This window comes from Urocampus carinirostris, chromosome 16, assembly GCF_059441175.1.
Source record: "Urocampus carinirostris isolate Australia breed hairy pipefish chromosome 16, RoL_Ucar_1.0, whole genome shotgun sequence".
Lineage (NCBI taxonomy): Eukaryota > Metazoa > Chordata > Actinopteri > Syngnathiformes > Syngnathidae > Urocampus > Urocampus carinirostris.
The window spans coordinates 18072699-18094439 of record NC_142364.1 but is presented as its reverse complement, the minus strand read 5'-3'; the positions used below and the strand labels follow the sequence as shown (position 1 = coordinate 18094439).

Here is a 21741-nt window from a genome sequence, read left to right as displayed (position 1 = left end):
CGCCAAAATTTTGCATCGACCCTTACAAGGTTACGACTTTGGACACCTTGATGCCAAGAATATAACTCTGCATCATATAATTAAGACCTTTTCTACTGATTTTGGAGATAAATTTGAATAATCCAAAAGAAATGATACGAATATGCTATCAGGAAAAAAGTCGCCCGCTGCTGTTTCCGCCGCCATGGATACAACAACTATGGTGGGCGTGGCTTAGCGCTCTCTGTCGAATCTATGAATTGTGGATAACAAAATCTTAACCAAAAGGCCACTAGGTACATAAATGTTGTAAAATTTTTAGTCATGATATCAAGATAGATATGTTAAAAATTAGCAAAAATAAATTCATTAATCATCTATATAAAATTTGGTTGTTCATATTTTAGCTCTAATAAAGCATTGTACTTACTAAAAATAGTGTGATCATGACATAAAACCTAATACTTTTTCATGTGTTTTCTGTATCCCTGGTAGTCTAATGTATGGGATCAGGCACTCTCCCTGCCGTGATCCGGGTTCGATTCCCGCTTTATCCCATTTTTGCAATTATTAACAGCAATATAACTCTGATAAACGATATATTACAACCGATTAATCAATGAACTAATATGGTACTTACTTATTTTTTTGTGGAACCCAAAGCTTTACTGTAGTTTTAATATTATGCGCCTTATATATGAAAAAATATCACAAAAGATTCACTTTTAGGGGTGCGCCTTATAATCTGATACGTCTTATAGTGCAGAAAATACAGTAATTATAATTATCAACGACTTAATGACTTAATTTTCAATGCCCCTGCGGAAGAGTTCGACTAAGACACAGGTGTCAAACAGGCGGCCCGCGGGCCAAATCAGGCCCGCTAAGGGATTGAATCCGGCCCGCGAGACAACTGTCAGAGAAGCGCAAGAGAAAAACAAGCTGCAGGTTAAAATATGTCAACTTAATGTTGCCAAAGCCAGGTGCCTCGAACAAAGACACTGTACTTGTATTTATTTCTCTCTCTCTTTCTCTCTCTCTCTCTCTCTCTTTCTCTTTCGTTTCCACCCCTTTTCTCCCACTCTGTCTCTGTCTCTTTCACTCTCTGTGTCTCTCTTTTTCTCTTCCTTTGTTGCTTTGTCTCTTTCTCTCTCTTTGTCTTAACCTCTTTTGCTCTAACTTACTTTTTTCCTTTTCTCTTTCTCTGTTCATACCCTTCGTGCTTTCCTTTCTCTTCTCTCTCCTTCTGTCTTTCTATTTCCCTTTGCATTTCTTTCTTCCTCTCCCTTTTCTTTCCCCTCTCTCAAGACATTTTTTTTGTTTTTCTCTCCCTATCTCTCTTTTTCTTTCTTTGTCCCGCCCTCTCTCCTTTTTTCTCCCTCTTTCTCTTATTTCTTTAACTCTTTTTCTTTCTCTTTAATCTACTAGTCCGGCCCCTGACAGAATTTTTGTTCTATCGTGTGGCCCCCGAGTTAAAATGAGTTTGACACCCCTGGACTAAGAGGACTTCAAGGGTGGAAATCAGAAAAACATGACCTGTTAGTGTCCCAGATGAATTTAAAAGATGTACTTTGAGATAATGCTGACAATGGAATAAGACATTCCTGATTGCAGCTAATCATATTTGCAGAGAAAATAGAAGACATACATGATTGTGTTTTGTGACTTTTCACGTTGCTGAACACATGAGGAAATGAACGGAGTTCTTTACCAGGATCTGGTGGTCTTGTCTTGTGAGTGTAACTATGCGACTCTCTGCTGAGCTTTCCTTATTAGCCTGTTTGATGCTGATGTCTATCACCTCTTGGAAATCGCAGTAAGTCTGCAGCTCCTAAAACACACGAATAATTCAAGAAACGTTTAAAAAGATTTCCTAATGACAATTTACTAAAGCTCCATTCACTTCCAAATGAGAGTGTGACACACAGCAAGTAACTTACATTATGCAAATTTTAAACATTACCATGGCAACACAAAAAACAACTTCCTTACCTCCTCTGCGCCTGCCATTTTCTCTTTTGACCATTGGATCCCCTTGTTGCCCGTGACAATGATGGTCACCTCGTGTGCAGACAGGCCTGTGACGTGGAAGCGTTCCGTGTAGAGCGATGGAAGCAGTGTCTCTAAGCTCATCAGATATTTGAGACGAAGTTTGCACGCTGTGGCTTTTGACTCGGTGAACTGCTGAATGAACCTCTTGAAACGGAATCGTATACGCTTCCGAGTCAAGATGTTGTACTTCTGTATGCAGCTTCGCATGCTGCTCGGTAGCAGAGATTTGTAGCTGAAACCGCAGGTTGTCATTCGTGCAAACGCTATCCAAATATTACCCATTAAGATGGCATGCAAGTGAGGTAGAACCTACCTGGTGTTATTGTAGATGCTGACAGGTGACTGACCGCTTTCTTTAGCCAAGCGCATCATGTCTAGTACTGCCATGCCCAGACACTCCTCTTGGACTTCGTAAGCCATGGGAATGACAACCCTGTCATTTAAAAAGTCACTGCGCCACTTGAGAGGGAAAAAAACAACAACATCCACTTTAGAAAATATATCGTTATGAGTAGAAAGTAGGGCTGCAACAAACTATTGTTTTATAACCCCTTAACCTCCCAGTAAAATCCGCCAAAATCCCAATCCAAGACGTACCCAGAATGAATTGAATGCTGTTCTCGAACCGTTTGGAGAATATTTACAGTTTTGGTCACTTTTGAAAGGAAAACTCACTAAGTTTTGCCTCAAACTGAAATAATCACTGCAAGTGCTACTAACATTGAGTAAGCGAAATTGGAACACACACAAATAGAAGGTTTTCATTGTCGCCTGATTTTTTTTTTTTGCAGTCACATGCTTGCAAAAGAGTGTAGCATTTGCATCTTAGCTGTAAAACTGCTGGGACAATATCATGAAGCCTTACCTGGTCCCAAGTCAAATTTCATCACAATCTGAAAAACTAAACACTGTATTTTACACAATATTCTAAAGGTAGCCAAAGCGTTTCCAAAAGTGGCTTTCTGGGGACAACCAGTTTACATCCCAAGAACCTTTGCAACTGTGTTTTTTAGACATTGTGAAAGAGTTGTAAATGTTTGGCTTCTCTTTCCAGAAGTCATTCACTGATTATGCACACATGTACGTGATAATCGCGCGTAAACATGGAATCTGAATGTTTCGGCAGAACACCGGCTTTTTCAGCTTGGCTCGCTAAAGGGAGCCTGCTCTTTCAGTTCCCAAGTGGCTTTCCAGGTTGTTTAATCCATTTATTACCATTCTTTGTGTATTATTATGAATGATTAAAAAGGTTAAAAAAATAAAGCAAGATTCAGAGATTTTAACCTTTTTTATACTCAACAAATTCAAAGTCAGCACAGGATCCCTGAAAAAAGGTATTTTGACCAATCCTAAGAGATTAATGACATCTCGAAGGGAATCAGCTCTCGATTGGTGGATAGACGGCCATAACTTTCTTTTGCGAACGACCCGAGTTGGTTGCCACATTCATCAATTCGCCTTTTCTTTTGTCACATTAGTTATTGTTATCTAACATTATGGTAGTCGCTATTTTGAATGGTGACATAATCCCAAAAGACACGACGTAACTGAAAACAGCGTCAGGGGTGCCAAGGGGGATACGCCGTGGTTGGCGTTCTCCAGCCAAAGTAAGACATCGCTTTTGACCGTCAGTGTCGATGAAAGCGTTGTAACAGTGGGAAAAGAAATTAGATTACCCCAATACTGAAATTTTTTTTATTACCGTTGCATAATGGTGTTACTTATAACAGAGTTATTCCCAACACTGCTCTTAAGTAAATGCGGGAGGGAGACAAACTTTAAGTGGTATATTTATGTGGGACACAGGCTCTGGCATTATTAATATGTCATACATTTGATCAAATCCTAAAACTTTACACAGTGAAATAAAATGTATGTAAATATATGGTTCTGTTTTTCCACCACCACAAAAAAAAAAACCAAATAATCAAAATATTTTAATTTTATGGCTCTTTGAGTCCTGGGCGAACCAATGAGCCAATCAATGTTTGAATTGGCCACTATTAGGTAAAACCTTTAGAGGCGGAAGTTGACATGTTCGTTATTGCAATACAGGCCATCATAGGCTATTACAGGCTAAGAACCGTGAAAATAGAAGCTTGCAATTGGACGAGAGTGGTGTTAATCAAAAGGTCAGAGCCGATACTAGAAAAGATCTGACGAGTGTTTATTTTTAAAGGGGAATTATGGAGCGAAACGAACCGATTACAACATCGATAGTCAACTATGCAGAAACGATTTTGCGAAGATTTTTTTTTTTTATCCATCGGCATTATCGTGTGTTTTGGAGTAAATATTTGACACGGTTGGATTCACTGGACGGTCCTGGATAACTCCATTTTTGCGAAGAACCAGCTGACAACAAAAGCACGTTATTGGTGAGTTTTTCCGGCTTTATAGTTTTCAGCTTTCTTGTTTCAGACTGACCATGATGTTTCTGTGTTAAGTATATTATATCTTGAATCCCAAGAGTTTAAGCTTTTTAATGATATGTGGCATGTGGCATCAGTAACTGCTGACGTCGTACGGACACGTATTTGTTCATTAAAAGTCCGCCGGAGCTTAAGGTATATTATCAAAACTCTTTCTGTGTACCTTAGTTCTTTAAAAATATCTCATGTTTCAAGGTGGGCACATGCGACCTATAGTCAGGTGCGGCATAAAATGTTTTTTTCCTTCGTAAAATTAATTGGGTGGGGCTTATAATCAATACAACTGGGCTTATTTTGGGGTGGTGAGTGACATAAAATAAATTGTCTTTTATTGACTGAGAAACTCGACTGACAAAAGGCCACGTCATGCTTTTGAATGGGAGAGTTAGATTCTAATCAATGGCATGTAAGCATAATTACCCCTTTTACACCGGTGAAAGGGTTATTCCAATTATGATTTTCCACTCTGATTTTGCCTGCATTTAAATGTAGTAATTGTTGACTATCAACTGCCTTGATGTTTTTCAAATCATAATGCAGCTTCCTGTGTAGAGCTTTAAGTGAAAACTGTAACAATTGTGCAACTGAGATGAAAGTATGATGGTGCACTTATAATTACAGATACCTTTCATCTAAGCTATTTGGCAACTGGAATTCGTCCTGAGTGTAACGTATGCAAAGAACCCACCTGGAAAAATTGGTATGCCATGACACACTCGTCCATCACAGGGCTCTCCACACTTTTGTTTAGCCCGCATCGGTGGGCATAGGAGGAACTGCCATTGTTGTACCAGCCAGGAAAGTAGTACCTGGTTTGAGTGAGAAAGTGTTTTAAACTCTTGTGAATGCTTGTAACGAATGCTAGTGAAAGCAGTCTCCTACCTTATTCTAAAACGGACCCGCTCGCAGGCCTCATTGTGCACCTTAAACACATGATTGGCTGGGAACCATAACCGGTCACTTTCCCTCATAAGGCTGAATAAATTAAAATACAATGGTGCAATACCTGAAAGTAAGCAGTAAGTCAAGAATTTAAATGGACGGACGGTGTTTAAAGTGTTACACTACAATACAAAAACCAACACACACACCAAACAAAATCTTTGTTATTCTGGCACTTCAGACTAACACAAGGATTAAATTAACCATGAAATCATTTCTTGACTGCTTGTGCCTTATTTTACATAAAGTGCCTATTGCCTAGGTTCTATTGTGTGAATGGCCATAAAAATATATCTATATACTAAGAATGATGCTTGGAATACTTTATGTATTTCATAAACCTAAGTGTATATCGCAATGCTGACTGTTTCTTAAATATCATTCCATACTGAGATCTCATGATGGTTCGTAGTACTATAGTCTATAGCCACTTATGATTATGATTATGACCCAACCGTGAAAACAAGGTGCAAAACAAGATAAAATCACAAAAACGTATTCAGAATGTATAAGAAAAGACAAATACACACAGGCATTCGAACAGATTTTTACTTCTACCGCTAGTACAATGGAACAAAGGAAGGGCTTTATCAAATTGAATACTTACAATTAGTCACTGTTATGACCAATGTTCCCTCTAAGCTGCGCGCGTGCGCAATCGCCCACACATTCTCAGCGCACAAGAAAATCTATCCAGCGCAATGTTCCCTCTAAGCTGCGTGTGTGCGCAATTGCGCACTACTCAGAGCTTTTCCGCGCACAAGAAAACCTAGCCAGCTCACAAAAATCAGGGCTCGAAATAGCTAATTAAGAAGCCAATTAAGTCAAAGTCACAGTGCATGAAGGCAAAAATACACGGGTTCCCCTGACGCTGTTTTCTAAATGCAGTATTTTGAAGTCAAAGTCGAAGTAGAACAAAGTTGAGTAAAGTCAGTCGAGTTTCTAGAGAACCGGCTTCTTCGGCTCGGCTCACTAAAATAACCGTCTCTTTCGGGTCCCAAACGGCTCTTCGGGTTGTTTTTGCTTCTATAATCCCTACACGACCAAATATTATGTAAAATTGTGCACAAAATGACTTAAAGGAAGGGGGGGGAAATAGAACAAAAAAGAAAAATATACCAAAATGAAAAAGTAGTGAAAAGCTGAGGAAAAAAAGAAACAAAAGGAAAAGAAAAAGGAAGGAAATTTTCAGAAAAAAGGCCAAAAAAAAGAAAAGAAAGAAACAAAGGAAAAAAAGTAAATAGAGATTGAAAAGAAAAAAGTAACAGCTAGGAAATAACAAACACAATGAGATTTTCTTTAAAGGAATAAAAAAAAAATAGAAAAAAACAGGGAAAAAGATGAAAAAATTTTGTGTTGCATTCAAATAATTTCCAATTATACCAAGTCAATCATTGTACTTCCGCTAAAAAATGTTATTAAATACAGTTGTGTATCGTGCAACCGACTCAATAAGCCCCCTAAATTGTTAGTACTATGCGACAAAAGATACCAGGAAAAAAAAGAAATGGAAATCTTGTGAAAGAATTGTAAAAACAAATGACGTTTGTAGGCCAAACAACCTTTGCAATAGTACATTAGTCAATTCCTTCTAAAGTGAAAAATAATTTTGCATTGCCGGAAACTCAGCAAAATGTAACGTGATGCCAAGTTTTGGACATGTTTGATAATGACTTAGTTGCCACACTTGGGATTGCTGTTGCTCACTGTTGTTTCAAGCGTTGCTCACCGACTTTGTGTGAACGCTCAGACCCTTGGAAAATTACAGGGAACATTTCATTTCATTTCAGTTCATTTTCAGTTATGACTCAGTAACTGAACAAGTACAGTAACTTTCTACTTTCTTTTTGCATCAATAGTGAGCATTTTACAGGCAATTGGGAAAGGTCATAAGACTTATATTGGTGTTCAGTGAATCCCCTGGCTTTATAGTGCTTTGTGAACTTACTCAATTTCAAGAACACCCTAAACCACCAAAAATGCAAAACAATATAAAAAAAAAGTTAACCAAGTAGTTTTTTTGAATGAAACAATAAAAATGCTGGTTTGTGTCACATTTGGATCATTGGCCTGGAAAGGGATTCAACTGGATTCTGCACAGTTCAGTATGTATATGTGATGAAATAAAATTAAAATCTGTGAAAATTAATTAGCAAAGTAGCAATGGACTACGATGTGTGTTTAAAGTGTTGTGATTCTAACATGCATCCGAGTGTAGAACAAGGCAGGAGTATCAAACTTATTTGAACTCAGGGGCCACATAGTCAAAAAAAACATTCTCACAAGGGCCACTAGTAAATTATTTCCGTAAAAAGTGTGCCTTAGCTGAAGGACTGTAGGTCTTTTCGGAGGCCCACAATTGAATCATTATTCAGACGTAAAATTTGATTATAAAATGATTATTGAGGGTTTTCTTTCCCTCAATATTTTTCCTTCACTAAGATTTAATCCCTTTAAGGCTTTATCAACTGTGCATTTGTTTAAAAAAAAGAAAAAGAAAAATAATTGAACAAATTTCCACTACAGTTAATTTAACTTGGGGGAAATCATGCGGACAGGAAAGTGAAGATAATAGCATATAAACACTAATTTAAATAACTGATTAAATTATTTAAAAGTCTAATTTTTATATGAAAATGTTTACCTGTATAGATTTCATATGTATTATAGAAATAAGCTAGGCAGTGGCTCTCAATTAGTCTGACTTCAGGACCCACCATTCACACCCTCAAGACAAGTTGCGACCCAAAAAAATGTCCAAACGTAACCTACGAAAGGATTGTGCAGTTTAAAGCAGCAATAGGATAACATATTCACCTTTTTTCAAAAATCAAAATGACCAACAAGAGAATAAATCACATAGCCTCACACTAAAATAATTTTGCACCCAAAATATTAATCAAATGTGTACTTAAACATCAATAATTATTAAATGATGTAGATCATAGGGATGAATAAAATGGTTGAAAAGCCAAAGATGTCCAATTTTCAAACCATTTACAGTACCTTCCAGCAACACTTCAATGGAAGACGCTCGTACACCATTTTTGTATTTCACAATCGTTTCCTTCTTTAATTTGATTGTTGTTGCTGTTTTACACTTTTCCTTTCCCTCATCACTAACCTTTTCGGTGACCCATTTTTATGGGCAGAAAAATGAAAGAAAACAAACAAAATCACAATAAGATGAGATGCGGTCCCTTTCAAACACAATTGTGATGGTCCTGGCTGATGAATTGGGAAAAAGAGATCAAGGAGGGCACTATCACCATTTATCTTTAAGAAGTGTATACGACTCTCGATTTTCCTTCTTCTGAGAATTATTTTGACAAGGCAAAGGTCCCCACCCACCAGTTGAGAAACACTGTTCTAAGGGATAAATGACAATCTTCACTGGAAGCACTCAGAGTAGTGGTGCAACAACCTGACTATGGGAGGAAGTGCTCTCGACCACAAGCGGAAGCCGAGGTACTTGTAGGATTGACCTACATATTAGTTCTTCCGTACATGATTCTTTAGTGTGAAAGACCACTATACTGTAGTATCAAAGTATGAACACATGGCATCCCTTTAATGTTCGTGTTGTCTTTTATTTATTTAAGAATTTGTGTCTTATGCCTACAGACCAACTATTCTCTACAAAAAAAATCAACGGCACAAACTTTTTCAGATGAACTCACCGCAAGTTTTGGCCGCGTGGATGCAAAGCTGCTCAGCTACGTACTCGCCAGGTGGGTAGGTGAGCACATGCTCCTCTCCTCCTTCCCCCTTTTCCACATAGTAAAGGTGGACACTCAAGCACGAGTTGTTCAGTTTTGACTCAGGTCCAGAAGGAGCCATGCAGTCCGGAGAAAGGCCGTTATGCTTTGCTGTGGAACACGTGGTAGATGGGTTCATGTTTTTCACCAGAAAACAGGCCATCTATGTATCACCGCCAACATCAACCTGGGAGAGGAAAAGGTCAAGTCAAGTCATGTTTATTTGTGTAGCCCTTGATCACAAGGAGTCTCAAAGGGCTGCCCAAACCACAGATGATTGCAGACCACAGACTATTGATACACCATCCCCTGATCTAAAACCGACATGAGGGCAAGGAAAAACTCAAAAACCTCAACATAAGGAAAATTAAAAAACACCATGAGAGAGTACTAAAAAAGTGTTGATTTTGCGGCATTCTTGTCTCAAGCATTCGCTGTTTTTCTTTACTTGCTATTTTTGATCATGTATTCATTTTATTTATCAAGAAATTTCTCTGATATAAAGGGGAAAAAGACTTCTGAGCTAGCCGTATTGCATTTTGAGTTTTTTAATGCATTTCATAAAATGTAGCTCTTAAAGAAAGGGACATAGTATATGACTATGAATAAATTCTTAGTGTTTCACAATCAATTATGAGATAAAAATATGTATAAAATGTACATCTAGATGTCTAATGTGCATTCACTCATAAATGCACATACTTTTCAATTTTTTTATTTGTAAGTTCAGTACAACATTTTCAATTCAGTATGTTTCTTTTCACAATTGTGTCGCACATTTGTTGATTCTTATATAATAATTTGAGGGGTTTTATCTATACGTTTAAAGCCTGAAATATGGCAATATGTCAAAAAGTTCTTGGGGGACAATACTTTTGAAAGCCACTGTATTTTGTCAATTGGTGCAAAACCCCACTGAGAAAAGTCACATCATAAAAAAGGAAGGTTCATGCATTTATAAATGCACATCATCACTTTTTTGGGAAAAAAGTAGTCGCCATTCTATGTCAGTCAAGTCAAGTCAAGTCATTTTTATTTGTATAGCCCTAAATCACGAAGAGTCTCAAAGGGCTTCACTGATTATTACACTATATTACACAGACTATTTTTCAGCCGACAAGAAGAGTAGGTTATTCATATGCTATGGAGTAGAAGTGAGTTTTAAGCTTAGATTTAAACATTTCCACTGAGGTTGCAGATCGGATCTCAGGGGGAAGAGCATTCCACAGCACCGGTGCCCTGATGGAGAACGCTCTCGAACCAGCAGAACACTTCTTTGCTCTTGGGATCACCAGAAGACCGGCACTCTCAGATCGTAGGCTTCGGACCGGGACATAGGGGCAAATCAGTCTATACTGTTTTTGCCTGAACGGATTTTTTAAATTAAAAAATGCGTTAAAAAAGAGATGTTTTTATGAAATCGCAGCGACAGTATGAGAAATTGTATAGAACGACATTAGCTTCTTCACTTAGGTATTTCCGAGGTATCAGATTTGAGACTGAATAATTTTGTTCCTCCTGGCCTTTCCATTTTGCCAAATTGTATTACCCCAAAGCGGCCCGCGACTCAAAAAGTTTGCCCACCCTTGTTCTGACCCATAATTCGTGCTTACAAACAATCACACTCATTTTAATGTTCTTATTATAATTTATAATATCTCTTTGTCAACCACACTGTGTAATGTACAAGAATCTAGCTATCCACGAGGGTAAATAAACAAGGTTTTGAGTATGATCGAGGCGGAAGGTGAGTGAGTTTATGTTAAATGAAGAACGCAGTCTGTCTGTGCATGTTTACACACCCAAAACAGTTATCATTCAGCGTGCAGGCAAGTTCCGTACTTGAGTCTTATCAGGGCCTCTCCAGCTCACTGCGTAGGGTTCCAGTTATCAGTCACAACACATTTTAACTTTTTGTTACACTGGAGTCTGTTGACATTTGGGCTTTTATTTTGTTTTCCGTATCTTGTAACAGCTGCTATTTTTGAGCAAAACAACTATTCAACAGTCGGTCGTAATTAATATTTCAAATTTTAATTTCCTCCGAGGGCAAGAAATAGTTTGAGGGGAAGGAAAAATCCTCTCTTCAATTGGGTACATCTTCTAGCCCAGGGTTCAGGAACAGACCTATGGTCAGAGACCTATGGCTCGCGAGCCACATATGGCTCTTTCCACGAGTAGATCTGGTTCGGAGATAAGATAATACCTTTGCAAAGCCGGGTCAGACCATCTGGTTTGGCAAGTAAGGATTTAATACAGTATATATAGGGTACTGTTTTAACTACAGCTTAAAATCCGGTGTCACACCAACATACATTGTACTGGTACATCGCTAGAAAATCTGTTATATCGAAGCTCATTATACAATTAATGCTCACTGTTAAGACACCCTCAGAACAAACTATAAACACCCATACACATACACACCAGGAAAGCACCTAGAGCAATTAGATTGGGAAAAGGGCAGAACTCTGCACACATAGTGCAATCACTCGCTTCGCCTGAATATGTTTGTATCCTTCACGTTTGCATTTTGTGACATTTTTACAATAGAATTTTGCTCCCACTTTGTTTTGAAACCATCATTTAGGACAAAAATTACTCTTTTAAGTTACTGTGGGAGGGAGACACATTTACGTGGTATATTTATATTGATATGGGACAGAGGCTCTGGCATTATTATCATTTCATAAATTTGATCAAATCATCAAACATCTAACAGTGAAATAAAATGCGCTGAGGTAGTCGCTGTGTCTGGAGAACAAGGTTTGCTACTTTTGTTGAATTTTGTCTCATAAAATATGGCGTGGGTCTCTCTTTCTCAAAAAAAAAAATCAAATTATTTGCTTTTATGGCTCTTTACGACAAAAAAAGTTACCGACCCGTGCTTTAAATGGAAGCTCAATAAAACAATCCATGGTCACTGCTGAGAGACCGTAAGATAAAAAGAACTGTGGAAAATGTAAACCAAGCATTGACTGATATAGGTTTTTCAGGGCCAATACCGATACCGGTTATTAGTATTAAGAGGAGGCAGATAACCAATATTTGGAGTCAATAATGATTTGCTGCAAAAGCTTAAAAATTGCCGTACGAAATATCAAATAACAAAAAAAAAAAAGAATATTTGATATAAATTCAAATAAAACCTTAAAAGCGCTCTGAAACCTTTTGTAGTAAATACATTCAAATTTCAACAGAACTAACATGACTTATCTTTTACTTTCACATGACGAATAACATAACTTAGTCAAGACCAGGGGTGGCGAACAAGTTAGACACAACGAGCCGAAATTTTTAACTGTGAGAGTCAAAGAGCCAAACCATGCACTGACCTGCCATGACAGACAGACACACACACACAAACACAATTAAAAACATATTATTTACCATAACACACTCATCTCCTTTCAATGCAACAAGTATTATTCTTGTGTTGATTTCAAGGAAAGTGTCCACCCTCAATACACACAAAAAAACCTAACATGAAACAAGGCAAAGAGCCACAGTATACAGAAAATATGATGATATGATGATTATTGGCCAAGCGCCGCATGCGGCTCTAGAGCCACGTGTTGCCACCCCTGGTCTAGACAAGATGGAATCAAAACAATAATATTATATCAAGCATAGGGTAACCCAATAAGCGTTCAAAAGCAATTTTAAATGTAACTAATGAGTGAGAAATAGGATATTATACTCTGACATCAATACAAAAAATAACCACGTCATTTGACCAAGGCAGAGAAATTGAGATTTATCGTTAAGATCTTTATCAAGTACACAACAAAGCGTTTCATTCAAATCAAACCCGACTGGTAAAACTCACTCTGTGATTTGACAGGAAATGACTTGACAAGGCCTTGAAACAAGTTAAGTTAAAGTTGCGTCATCATTAATACACAAGTATGCTTGAATTTTTTTTTTAAAGTTTAATGTACTCTCATCTTATTTTTATTTTTTGTGTGTGTGAGATACGCAGATATAGGAAAAGGCCAGGGAACAAACTGATAGATTGATTTTCTTGTTTTACTATCAAAAGCGTCAAATATGTAGTATTACAGTATAGTAAGTGGATACATTTGGTATGCACTAGAAAATTATATTAAATACATATAGTACAATAAGATTTATCCTCAAAATGAACAAAACTATATGTCACCGAAACTGCATTTTTACAAAGAATTTAGTATAATAATAGTGAAAAGAAGATCTTGACCCAGTATACGATATCAAACACTGATTTTGCGTGCAGAAAAATTATTTGAATTCGAACTTTGGTCGATTTTTGTGCATATCTAAAGCTGCGTCACTAAGATGCCTGTGTGCGATTGCACATATTCTTATAAAACAATGATCTACTATTGGCTTGCATCACGACAATTTGAATATGCCGATACACTGTTGGCTGAACTACCCCAGTGCCCTTCTCTTCATTTAGGAATAACCATGGAAACTTGATAACCATGGAAACAAAGCGTGCCTTTATTAAGAAATAGAAAGAAAGCACACAAATGGTTACCCCTGCCAAGTTACATAGCTGTAAATAATTAACAATAGGGACTATTATTAAAATTAAGGAGGCGATTCAAACAAGAAAATCTTCTAAGGGCATGGCAATCATTGCCACTGGAAGTTTTAAAATCAATTTCATTCATAATCACCCATTGTCATTGTCTCCTCCTCCTCTGCATCCGTCCACTAACTCCACTGTACCAGCTCAAGTCACGTCACACTAAAATAACTAACTATTGCAATTTCGATGCGTTTTTCGCTTTTAAAAGAAAAGTGCATTTTCTGCTGAAGATGTTTTTGGACTCAGGAATAAGAACATTTTCTACACTGATGGAGGCAGCAACATTGCTAAAAGAAATGGGGATCGAAGTGGAAGAGGACAACACGGAAACACTGCAAAAGATGTTGTCAAAGAACATTTGGACCACAGTGACCGGAATTGAGAGGAAGACAAAGGAACACCCCCATCATAGAAGGTGACTTACAAGCTCTCATGGAGCAAAACGAAGCCAAATTCGGATTTGGGGTGAAAGAGTAAGGACCATATCTGCCCTTTCTATTATAAATTCAACAAGTTAGAAGTAAGTAAAATACCAAGTAAAATTGTTATCTTTAAATTAAAACAATATATGTGTATTTATATATATATATTGGCATAGAGCTACGCTAAAATATTTAGTTAGTTATAACTATGGACGACGGTACAAAAGTTGTTCACGCACTGAGTGCATATTTCCAGGAGGGTAGCCACAACTCTCCGATTGGACTCTTGGAAGACATGGGTTTTTGTTTTTTGGGTGTGTTTTTTTTCTTTTTGGTGGGGAATTATGTGTGCTTGTCAATATGTTTGTTAGTAATTTGGTTTGTTTTTTCAATGGAGGTGTTAGTAATTAATGTAGTGTTTTTGTATGCTTCAAAAATCAGTGAGACTCAATACAAATCATGAGCAATCTAAATATTGTTTCATATAATGTACATGGGCTAAACCACCCCATCAAGAGAAAGAAGATATTGAATCAACTCAAGACATTGCAGAGCTCAATAGCCTTATTACAAGAGACACATTTGACAGAGATTGAACATAAGAAGCTAAAAAGAGAATGGGTGAACCAGGTGTTTTACGCATCCTATGGTAAAAGGAGGGGAGTAGCAATTTTACTTGGAAAAGGGGTGGCGTTTAAAGTCGAAAAAGAAGTGAAGGACAATCTGGGGCGATATATAATGATTATAGGGTCAATGGCCGGTTGGGAAATATCAATAATGAATGTTTATGCACCAATTGAGGAAAAGGGGACATTTTTTCAAGTATTAGCTAAAGTAATAACCAACTGTGCGAATGGAATGTTACTTATAGGAGGTGACTTTAACACTGTACAGAATTGCAAAGTGGACAAGTATCCTTCAGTACATGGAACAAATACAAAGAGGTCGAGGATGTTGAATAACATAACTAAAGAATTGGGATTGATAGATCCATGGAGAGAGAAGAATCCCCAAACTAAAGATTATACTTTCTATTCAAACCCGCATGGCAGCTATTCGAGAATTGATTACTTTTACATTTCAAGACAACATATGCATACAGTAGTAGAGTGTGGTATAGAGAATATTACTATAAGTGACCATTCTCCAATTACTTTTTAACTAAATTTAGACAATGAACCCCATTTTAGGTATTGGAGGATGAATGTATCTCTCCTCTCAGATAAAAACGTAGTACAGGAAATAAAACGGTGTATAAAAGAATATTTCCAAATCAATGACAACAATGAGGTTTCTCCATCAATACTATGGGAAGGAGGGAAAGCTGTAATAAGGGGGAAATTAATTGAAATATCGTCCCGACTGAAACGAATACGCTTAAAGAATCAGAAGGAATTGGAGGATAAGATTAAGGAACTAGAAGAAGAACATAAAAAAACACCAAATGAATCCAGATTACAGGTATTAAAAACAACCAGAAGCAAATTAGATGAACTTTTGACAAATAAAGCAGAAGGGGCTCTGCGCTTTGTGAACCAGAGATACTATGAAATGGGCAATAGAGCCAGTCGACTGCTAGCCTTCCAACTTAAAAAGGCCCAAACAGATAGAATTATATCACAAATAAAACATCCTATCTCTAAACAATGTTTAGCAAAACCCAAAGGTATAGCAGAAGCATTTGCAGATTATTATAAAGAATTATACAAGGACTCAGAAAATGACTTAGATAACTACACGGCACAAAACTTTTTAGGAAAACTACATTTACCAACACTAACAGGGGGGGATACATTAGAAATTATTCGCCCCATTACAAAACAGGAAATACAAGATACAATAAATAACTTAAAAATAAATAAATCACCAGGAACGGATGGATTCCCGGATGTGTTCTACAAAAGCTTTAAGGAAGAATTAACACCAGTACTGTATAAAGTATTTAACTATGCTCTAACAAAAGGAGATCCCCCCAAATCATGGTCGGAAGCCATCATAACAGTCTTGCACAAAGAAGGAAAAGACCCAATATTGTGTGAAAGCTATAGACCAGTTAGTTTACTTTGTAATGACCTAAAAATTCTTACAAGCATACTGGCAAAAAGAATGCAGAAATTTATAGCGAAATTAATTAGAAATGATCAAACAGGGTTTATTCCGGGAAGGCAGGGTGCAAACAATATTAGGAGGATACTAAACATAATTACGAGCACAAAATCTAAGACCCAACCCTCGATGTTACTGAGCTTGGATGCACAAAAAGCTTTCGATGGGGTGAAATGGGGCTTCTTACATCAATCACTTATAGCTTTTGGCTTCCCTCAAATATTTGTTGAATGGGTGAAAATAATCTATAAAAACCCTAAATCTCGTCTTAGAGTAAATGGTCACTGTTCAGATTTCTTTGATATCAAAAGAGGAGTCCGGCAAGGGGATTGTTTAAGCCCACTCTTGTTTGCAATAAGCATAGAACCACTCGCAGAATCAATTAGACAAAATGAGCAAATAAGGGGGATATTTGATGAAGGAGGAACAGAACATAAAATATCATTGTTTGCAGACGACCTGTTGGTAATGCTGAAGGAACCTTCGTTATCAATACCACCACTGTTGGAGAGCCTTAAAATATATAGAGAAGTAGCTGGGTATTCAAATAATGAGAGCAAATCAATAGCAATGATGATATCAGGAAAATGTCCAACAGAGGTGATTGAAAGATTTGATTTTAAATGGACAAATAAAGGGTTTAAATATTTGGGGGTGACCATTACACCACATTCCACACAGCTGTTTGATGCAAATTATGAAATGTTGATAAAAGAAATAAGGAAATATTTGGAAAAATGGGAAATTTTGCCCTTAAGTCTTATCGGAAGGATAGAAACAATTAGAATGAACATATTACCAAGACTATTATTTCTGTTTCAATCCCTTCCAATTCTGATTCCGGCATCCACATTTAAAATGTTAAATAAATTGATGACAAAATTCCTTTGGCAAAACAAGAAACCTAGAATAAAATACAAAACCCTGTTAGCTCCTAAAGAAAAAGGGGGCCTAGACCTACCCAATATTAAATATTACTATTGGGCGGCTCAAATTAAAGCACTCATCTTGTGGATTACTACAGACAAAGATACAATATGGGTGGACATGGAGCAGCGATCTTGTCCAAATATGCCTGTGGAATCGTTACCATACATATCAGTCACGAGGTGGAAGAAACTAAAGATCCAGAATGAATGGATTAAAGGAACTATTAAAACTTGGTCAACAATACAAAAAAAATTAAAAATATCAAGATCTGTGAATAGGGCTACCAAAATAGCGAAAAAGCCAGACTTTAAACCTGGGGTTATGGAGGTAGGGTTTCAAAAATGGGCCCAAAAAGAACTGATGTTGATTACCCAAGTATTGGAAGCACAGGCAATGAAATCATTCGAACAACTCCAACAAGAATTTGACCTACCCAGAAATGATTTTTACAAATATTTGCAACTAAGGCATTACCTCCAGAAACACGAGGAATGGGGGAAAATATGTAAGGAGCCAACTAAGGTAGAGGAATTATTAATATCATATACAAAAGGACAATCAATAAAGGGGGTTATATCAAAACTATATAAAGCCCTGAGAATGGATCTCAGTAATGAGGACATGGCAGTTAAGGAAAAATGGGAACAAGAAACTAATGTAGCGATAAAAGACAACGAATGGGAAAAAACATTGAAAGAGGGACACAAAATAACCAACAGCCCGACATGGAGGGAGTTTGAATGGAAAGTAAAAATGCGATTCTTCTATACACCCTCTATCACTTCAAAATATAAAAATACCTCAAATCTATGTTGGCGTAACTGTGGGGGGGTCGGAGACTTTACGCATATTTTCTGGAATTGCCCTGTAATATTAAATTTTTGGAGAAGTATCCAGAGAGAAATAAAATTAATTACTGGCTGGGAGTTGCGGTTGGACCCAAAGGCTTACATAATAGGAATTTTGCCAGAAGAATTACTATCTGGTCAACAGAAATATATACTAAGGGTAATGCTTCTGGTAGCAAAGAAAATGATCACAGTGTCCTGGCTGAAACCACAACCTCCTGACATAAAACAATGGAGAGACAAATTAAAGCAAATGTACATTATGGAAAAAATCACTGCAAGACTTCAACTGAAACTGGACCAATTCGAGAAAAGATGGAAGCCTATCACACAAATTTTACTTGATGTCTAATCACCTCCCCCTATTTATTATGTTTTTTTTTTTTGTTTTTTTTGGGGTGTATATTTTTATTTATTATTTTTTTATATATTTCTTTTTGTATGGATGTATTGTATGAACATTTATTCTTCTTTTCTATTAATAGTATTTTTTCTTCTTTATTGTTCCTTCTGTTATTTATGAGTGTGTCAAGTGTATATATTTTGTGTTGATGTAAGATGGTGGAATCAAACCTCTGTCAAAATTGGTGTGAGAAATAAAAAGTTAAAAAAAAAAGAAAAGAAAAGTGCATTTTCTGAGCTAGTTTTCTTTTTTATCATTAATCATAGTGAATAGTGTTTCCCAGAGAATTTTGTGAGACCCCTTGGGTGGACGGTCTCCCGTGGGCCAATTGCGGCCCGCGTGATCGTTTGACCTCACCACCGTATATGAAAGTTTAAAAAGGACAGTTGTACATTAACTGCCTCCTAGTGGTAGAAGAAAAGTCATTCATTAAAAAAACAATATTGATTTAAAAATAATCGAAAAATACCCAAACTGTAAAACAAACATGCACTTTTAAAAATAATCATTGTTCAAGAAATTTGCATCGATTTTACATAACATGAGCTAAATGTCAGCCATCTTGCTGCTAAAGGTAACTAAAAACCTCAAGAAAATGGGAGGTAAAATTATGCATTTTGGTCACTTTAGGTCTCCTTGGTTCTTATCTTGCTTTGCATTTGTTTTTGGTTGCACTACACAATACAGCAACATCTAGTGGTCAAATAATACGAATTGCCCCATTCATGTAAGTAAAGCCCATGCAAATTACAGATTCTTTTATACTTTCCCACATGAATTCGTTCATAGTTTCACATGAATTCTTAATGTTTTTATATCTTATTTTGTGTAGCAAATTCAAAAATATATTTGAGAGCAGTGGAATGTTTTTATTTAGAAGTTTTTGAGTGGAAAACCATATTTTGGCACAGTTTTACCCTAGCTCCAGAATAGTGCTAGGAATTAAATGAACTGGATAATTTCAAGGCAGTGGAGTATTTCCGACACTGCATTGTTCCCATTTTTGTTTTGCTTTCCTTTTTTATTTTTTATCTAGCGTTTTTCATCATCCATCCATCCAATATCTGCACTGCTTATCCTCAGCAGGAGCCCATCTTAACTGTCTTTGGGGACCTAAATTTGGACCAGCCAATTAACCTAACATGCATGTTTTTGGAATCTGGGAGGAAACCGGAGTGCCCGGAGGAAACCCACGCAAGCACGGGGAGAACATGCAAACTCCCCACAGGAGGCTCGATCTCATGACCTCAGAACTGTGCCGCACACGCTCTAACCACTGTGACCGCTGTGCTGCCCCGTTTTTCATCATATTTAAGCTTATCCTGTTCTTTATTAGGGAAAAGTGGGTTTTTAAAATGCTTTAAATTTTAGGGGTTCTTGGGTGGAATTTGATCACCCCCAAAATACAGGCTGGTTACTTTGTAAAAGTTCACCGTAGATTAAAAGATAACGCCATGGGAATTGCATCATTAAACTACTCCACCCCACTACTTCCCTCGCAGCAAGACAGTACCATATTTACCATCCAATCAATCATTCAGAAACATGTTCATTAACCAATAAATAGCGAGTGAAAGGACAAAAAAGACGCAGCAAGTGAAAACACCAGCGCGTTTTGCTCGATTGCATAGTTGGCCAAACACTCGCTCAATCAAAAAAATCTCTAAATAAATAAAAACGCAGTGTCTTACGATTACACAATTGCACTACGTCACATCACAATGTCGATAAGATTTTGTTTAATCATGCAGCCCTAGTTTTTATCATCTTATTAATCATATACATGCATATTACACGTGAGTAGTACTTATTATATACTATTGTGTTACTTTAAATGGACATTGCGTGTTATTTGAACACTAGATGTCACTGTATGTGTAGTGCCACCAAAAGTGAGTGCTAAAAAGCTCAATGAAGAATGCAAAGTCAGTGACAAATCCTCACCCTTTTTCTATTTTTTTTTTCTAGATTGTTTTTTTGCCTTTCAGCTCCCTCTAGGTTAGGCTCATGTTACGTCAAATAAATGCAGATTTCTTGAACAATGAGTATTTTAAAAATACATATTTGTATCATGGTTTATATTTTCATGTTTATTTTGTATAAATCTATATTGTTTTTTTTTTTTAGTTAGTTGCATTTTTACCAGTAGGGCATGTTAAATAATATACAATGTCCCTTTAAAAAAATATCTGGAGGGTACAGGGGATTCAGGACGCATTCACTTTGCATTAATATGTTTATATGCCCCGCCATACGGCAATTTCACTATGCAATTTCTACCTCAAAACGGATAAATGCTAGACTGGGGTTCACTGTTTTAATATAAAACCCGGAGCGTGTGACAGTGATATTAGGGCATAATAATTGTTTAATAATATGTCTATAATAAAAGAATATTTACTGACAAAAAAGTCCCGGATGTTGGACTGCATTGAGTTTCTTTTGGTGCATTTTACATTGTCCTTTCATTATAAATGAATAAAATTCATAAAGAAGTACCTGTCAACCGGACATAAAGTTATATCCCGATATCAAAATTTAAAATAAATGAATAATGAATTCTCTCAAAGCAAAACTTACTCTGTTGTATAAGAGTTGTCCACGTAACGGGTCCGTAGTATGCTAAAATGATGCTAATAATGTCCCTTTTTCGGTGTTAAACAGCTGCACCTCATCTTTGCCCAGGAACACGACGACAATGTCCACTTTAAACGCTGCCGTCCGGCCCAACTGTCAACTGTCGAGAAGGACAATTGGGACTCCGCCGGGACCCTCCAGTTGGGAGCAGAAAACGACAAATCTTGACTGCCCCCGCCCACCTCACGAGTTTTTGAGTGGATGGCAGTCCACGCGCGAAACGGATAATGACTTTTGTGAACAATGGCAAGAGCGTCCTCTAGAGGATAGTTTTCTCATTGCAAGCTATTTTAGGAAGCTCGCCATTTTAGCACAGTTTAATGTCTGTTAGAATTGTTAAAAAAATGTTACTTTAGGGTTACTTTAACTCGATTACTTTCAATTACTTTTGGATTACTCCAATACCAAATATGCTAATAAAAGACAAAAGAAACTAAATATTAATAAAATTATGAATCACAACACGTGGTAAGCTTTCTATCCTGGCTTTGATCACAACACGTGGTAAGCTTTCTATCCTGGCTTTGATCTCTTTGATCTCCGGCAAAACTAACATAAAATGCGACAGAAGCAAAATGAAAATAAATCCAAACAGCTTGCCAACATCATTTTTACCGTTCCATGTATTCCGTTACTCCCCAAGTCTGCACAAAATT

At 36.9% G+C, this 21741-nt stretch overlaps 1 protein-coding gene across 2 annotated transcripts in view; it reads right to left on the bottom strand.

Moving 5' to 3' along the window:
- LOC148350500 (tyrosine-protein kinase JAK2-like) overlaps positions 1-21294 on the bottom strand; it is a 40962-nt gene extending 19668 nt beyond the window's left edge. The window contains exons 1-7 of one of the 2 annotated variants that reach the window (XM_088355369.1): positions 21029-21294; positions 9086-9350; positions 5346-5469; positions 5152-5272; positions 2345-2490; positions 1972-2263; positions 1691-1810 (exon numbers count right to left, since the gene is read on the bottom strand). In XM_088355369.1, the coding sequence (XP_088211495.1) occupies positions 1691-1810; positions 1972-2263; positions 2345-2490; positions 5152-5272; positions 5346-5469; positions 9086-9326 (1044 nt within the window). In that variant the 5' untranslated portion in view covers positions 9327-9350; positions 21029-21294. The remainder of the gene's footprint in view (positions 1-1690; positions 1811-1971; positions 2264-2344; positions 2491-5151; positions 5273-5345; positions 5470-9085; positions 9351-21028) is intronic. The other variant, XM_088355370.1, reaches the window with a different exon arrangement.
- Between the last annotated feature and the right edge of the window lie 447 nt (positions 21295-21741).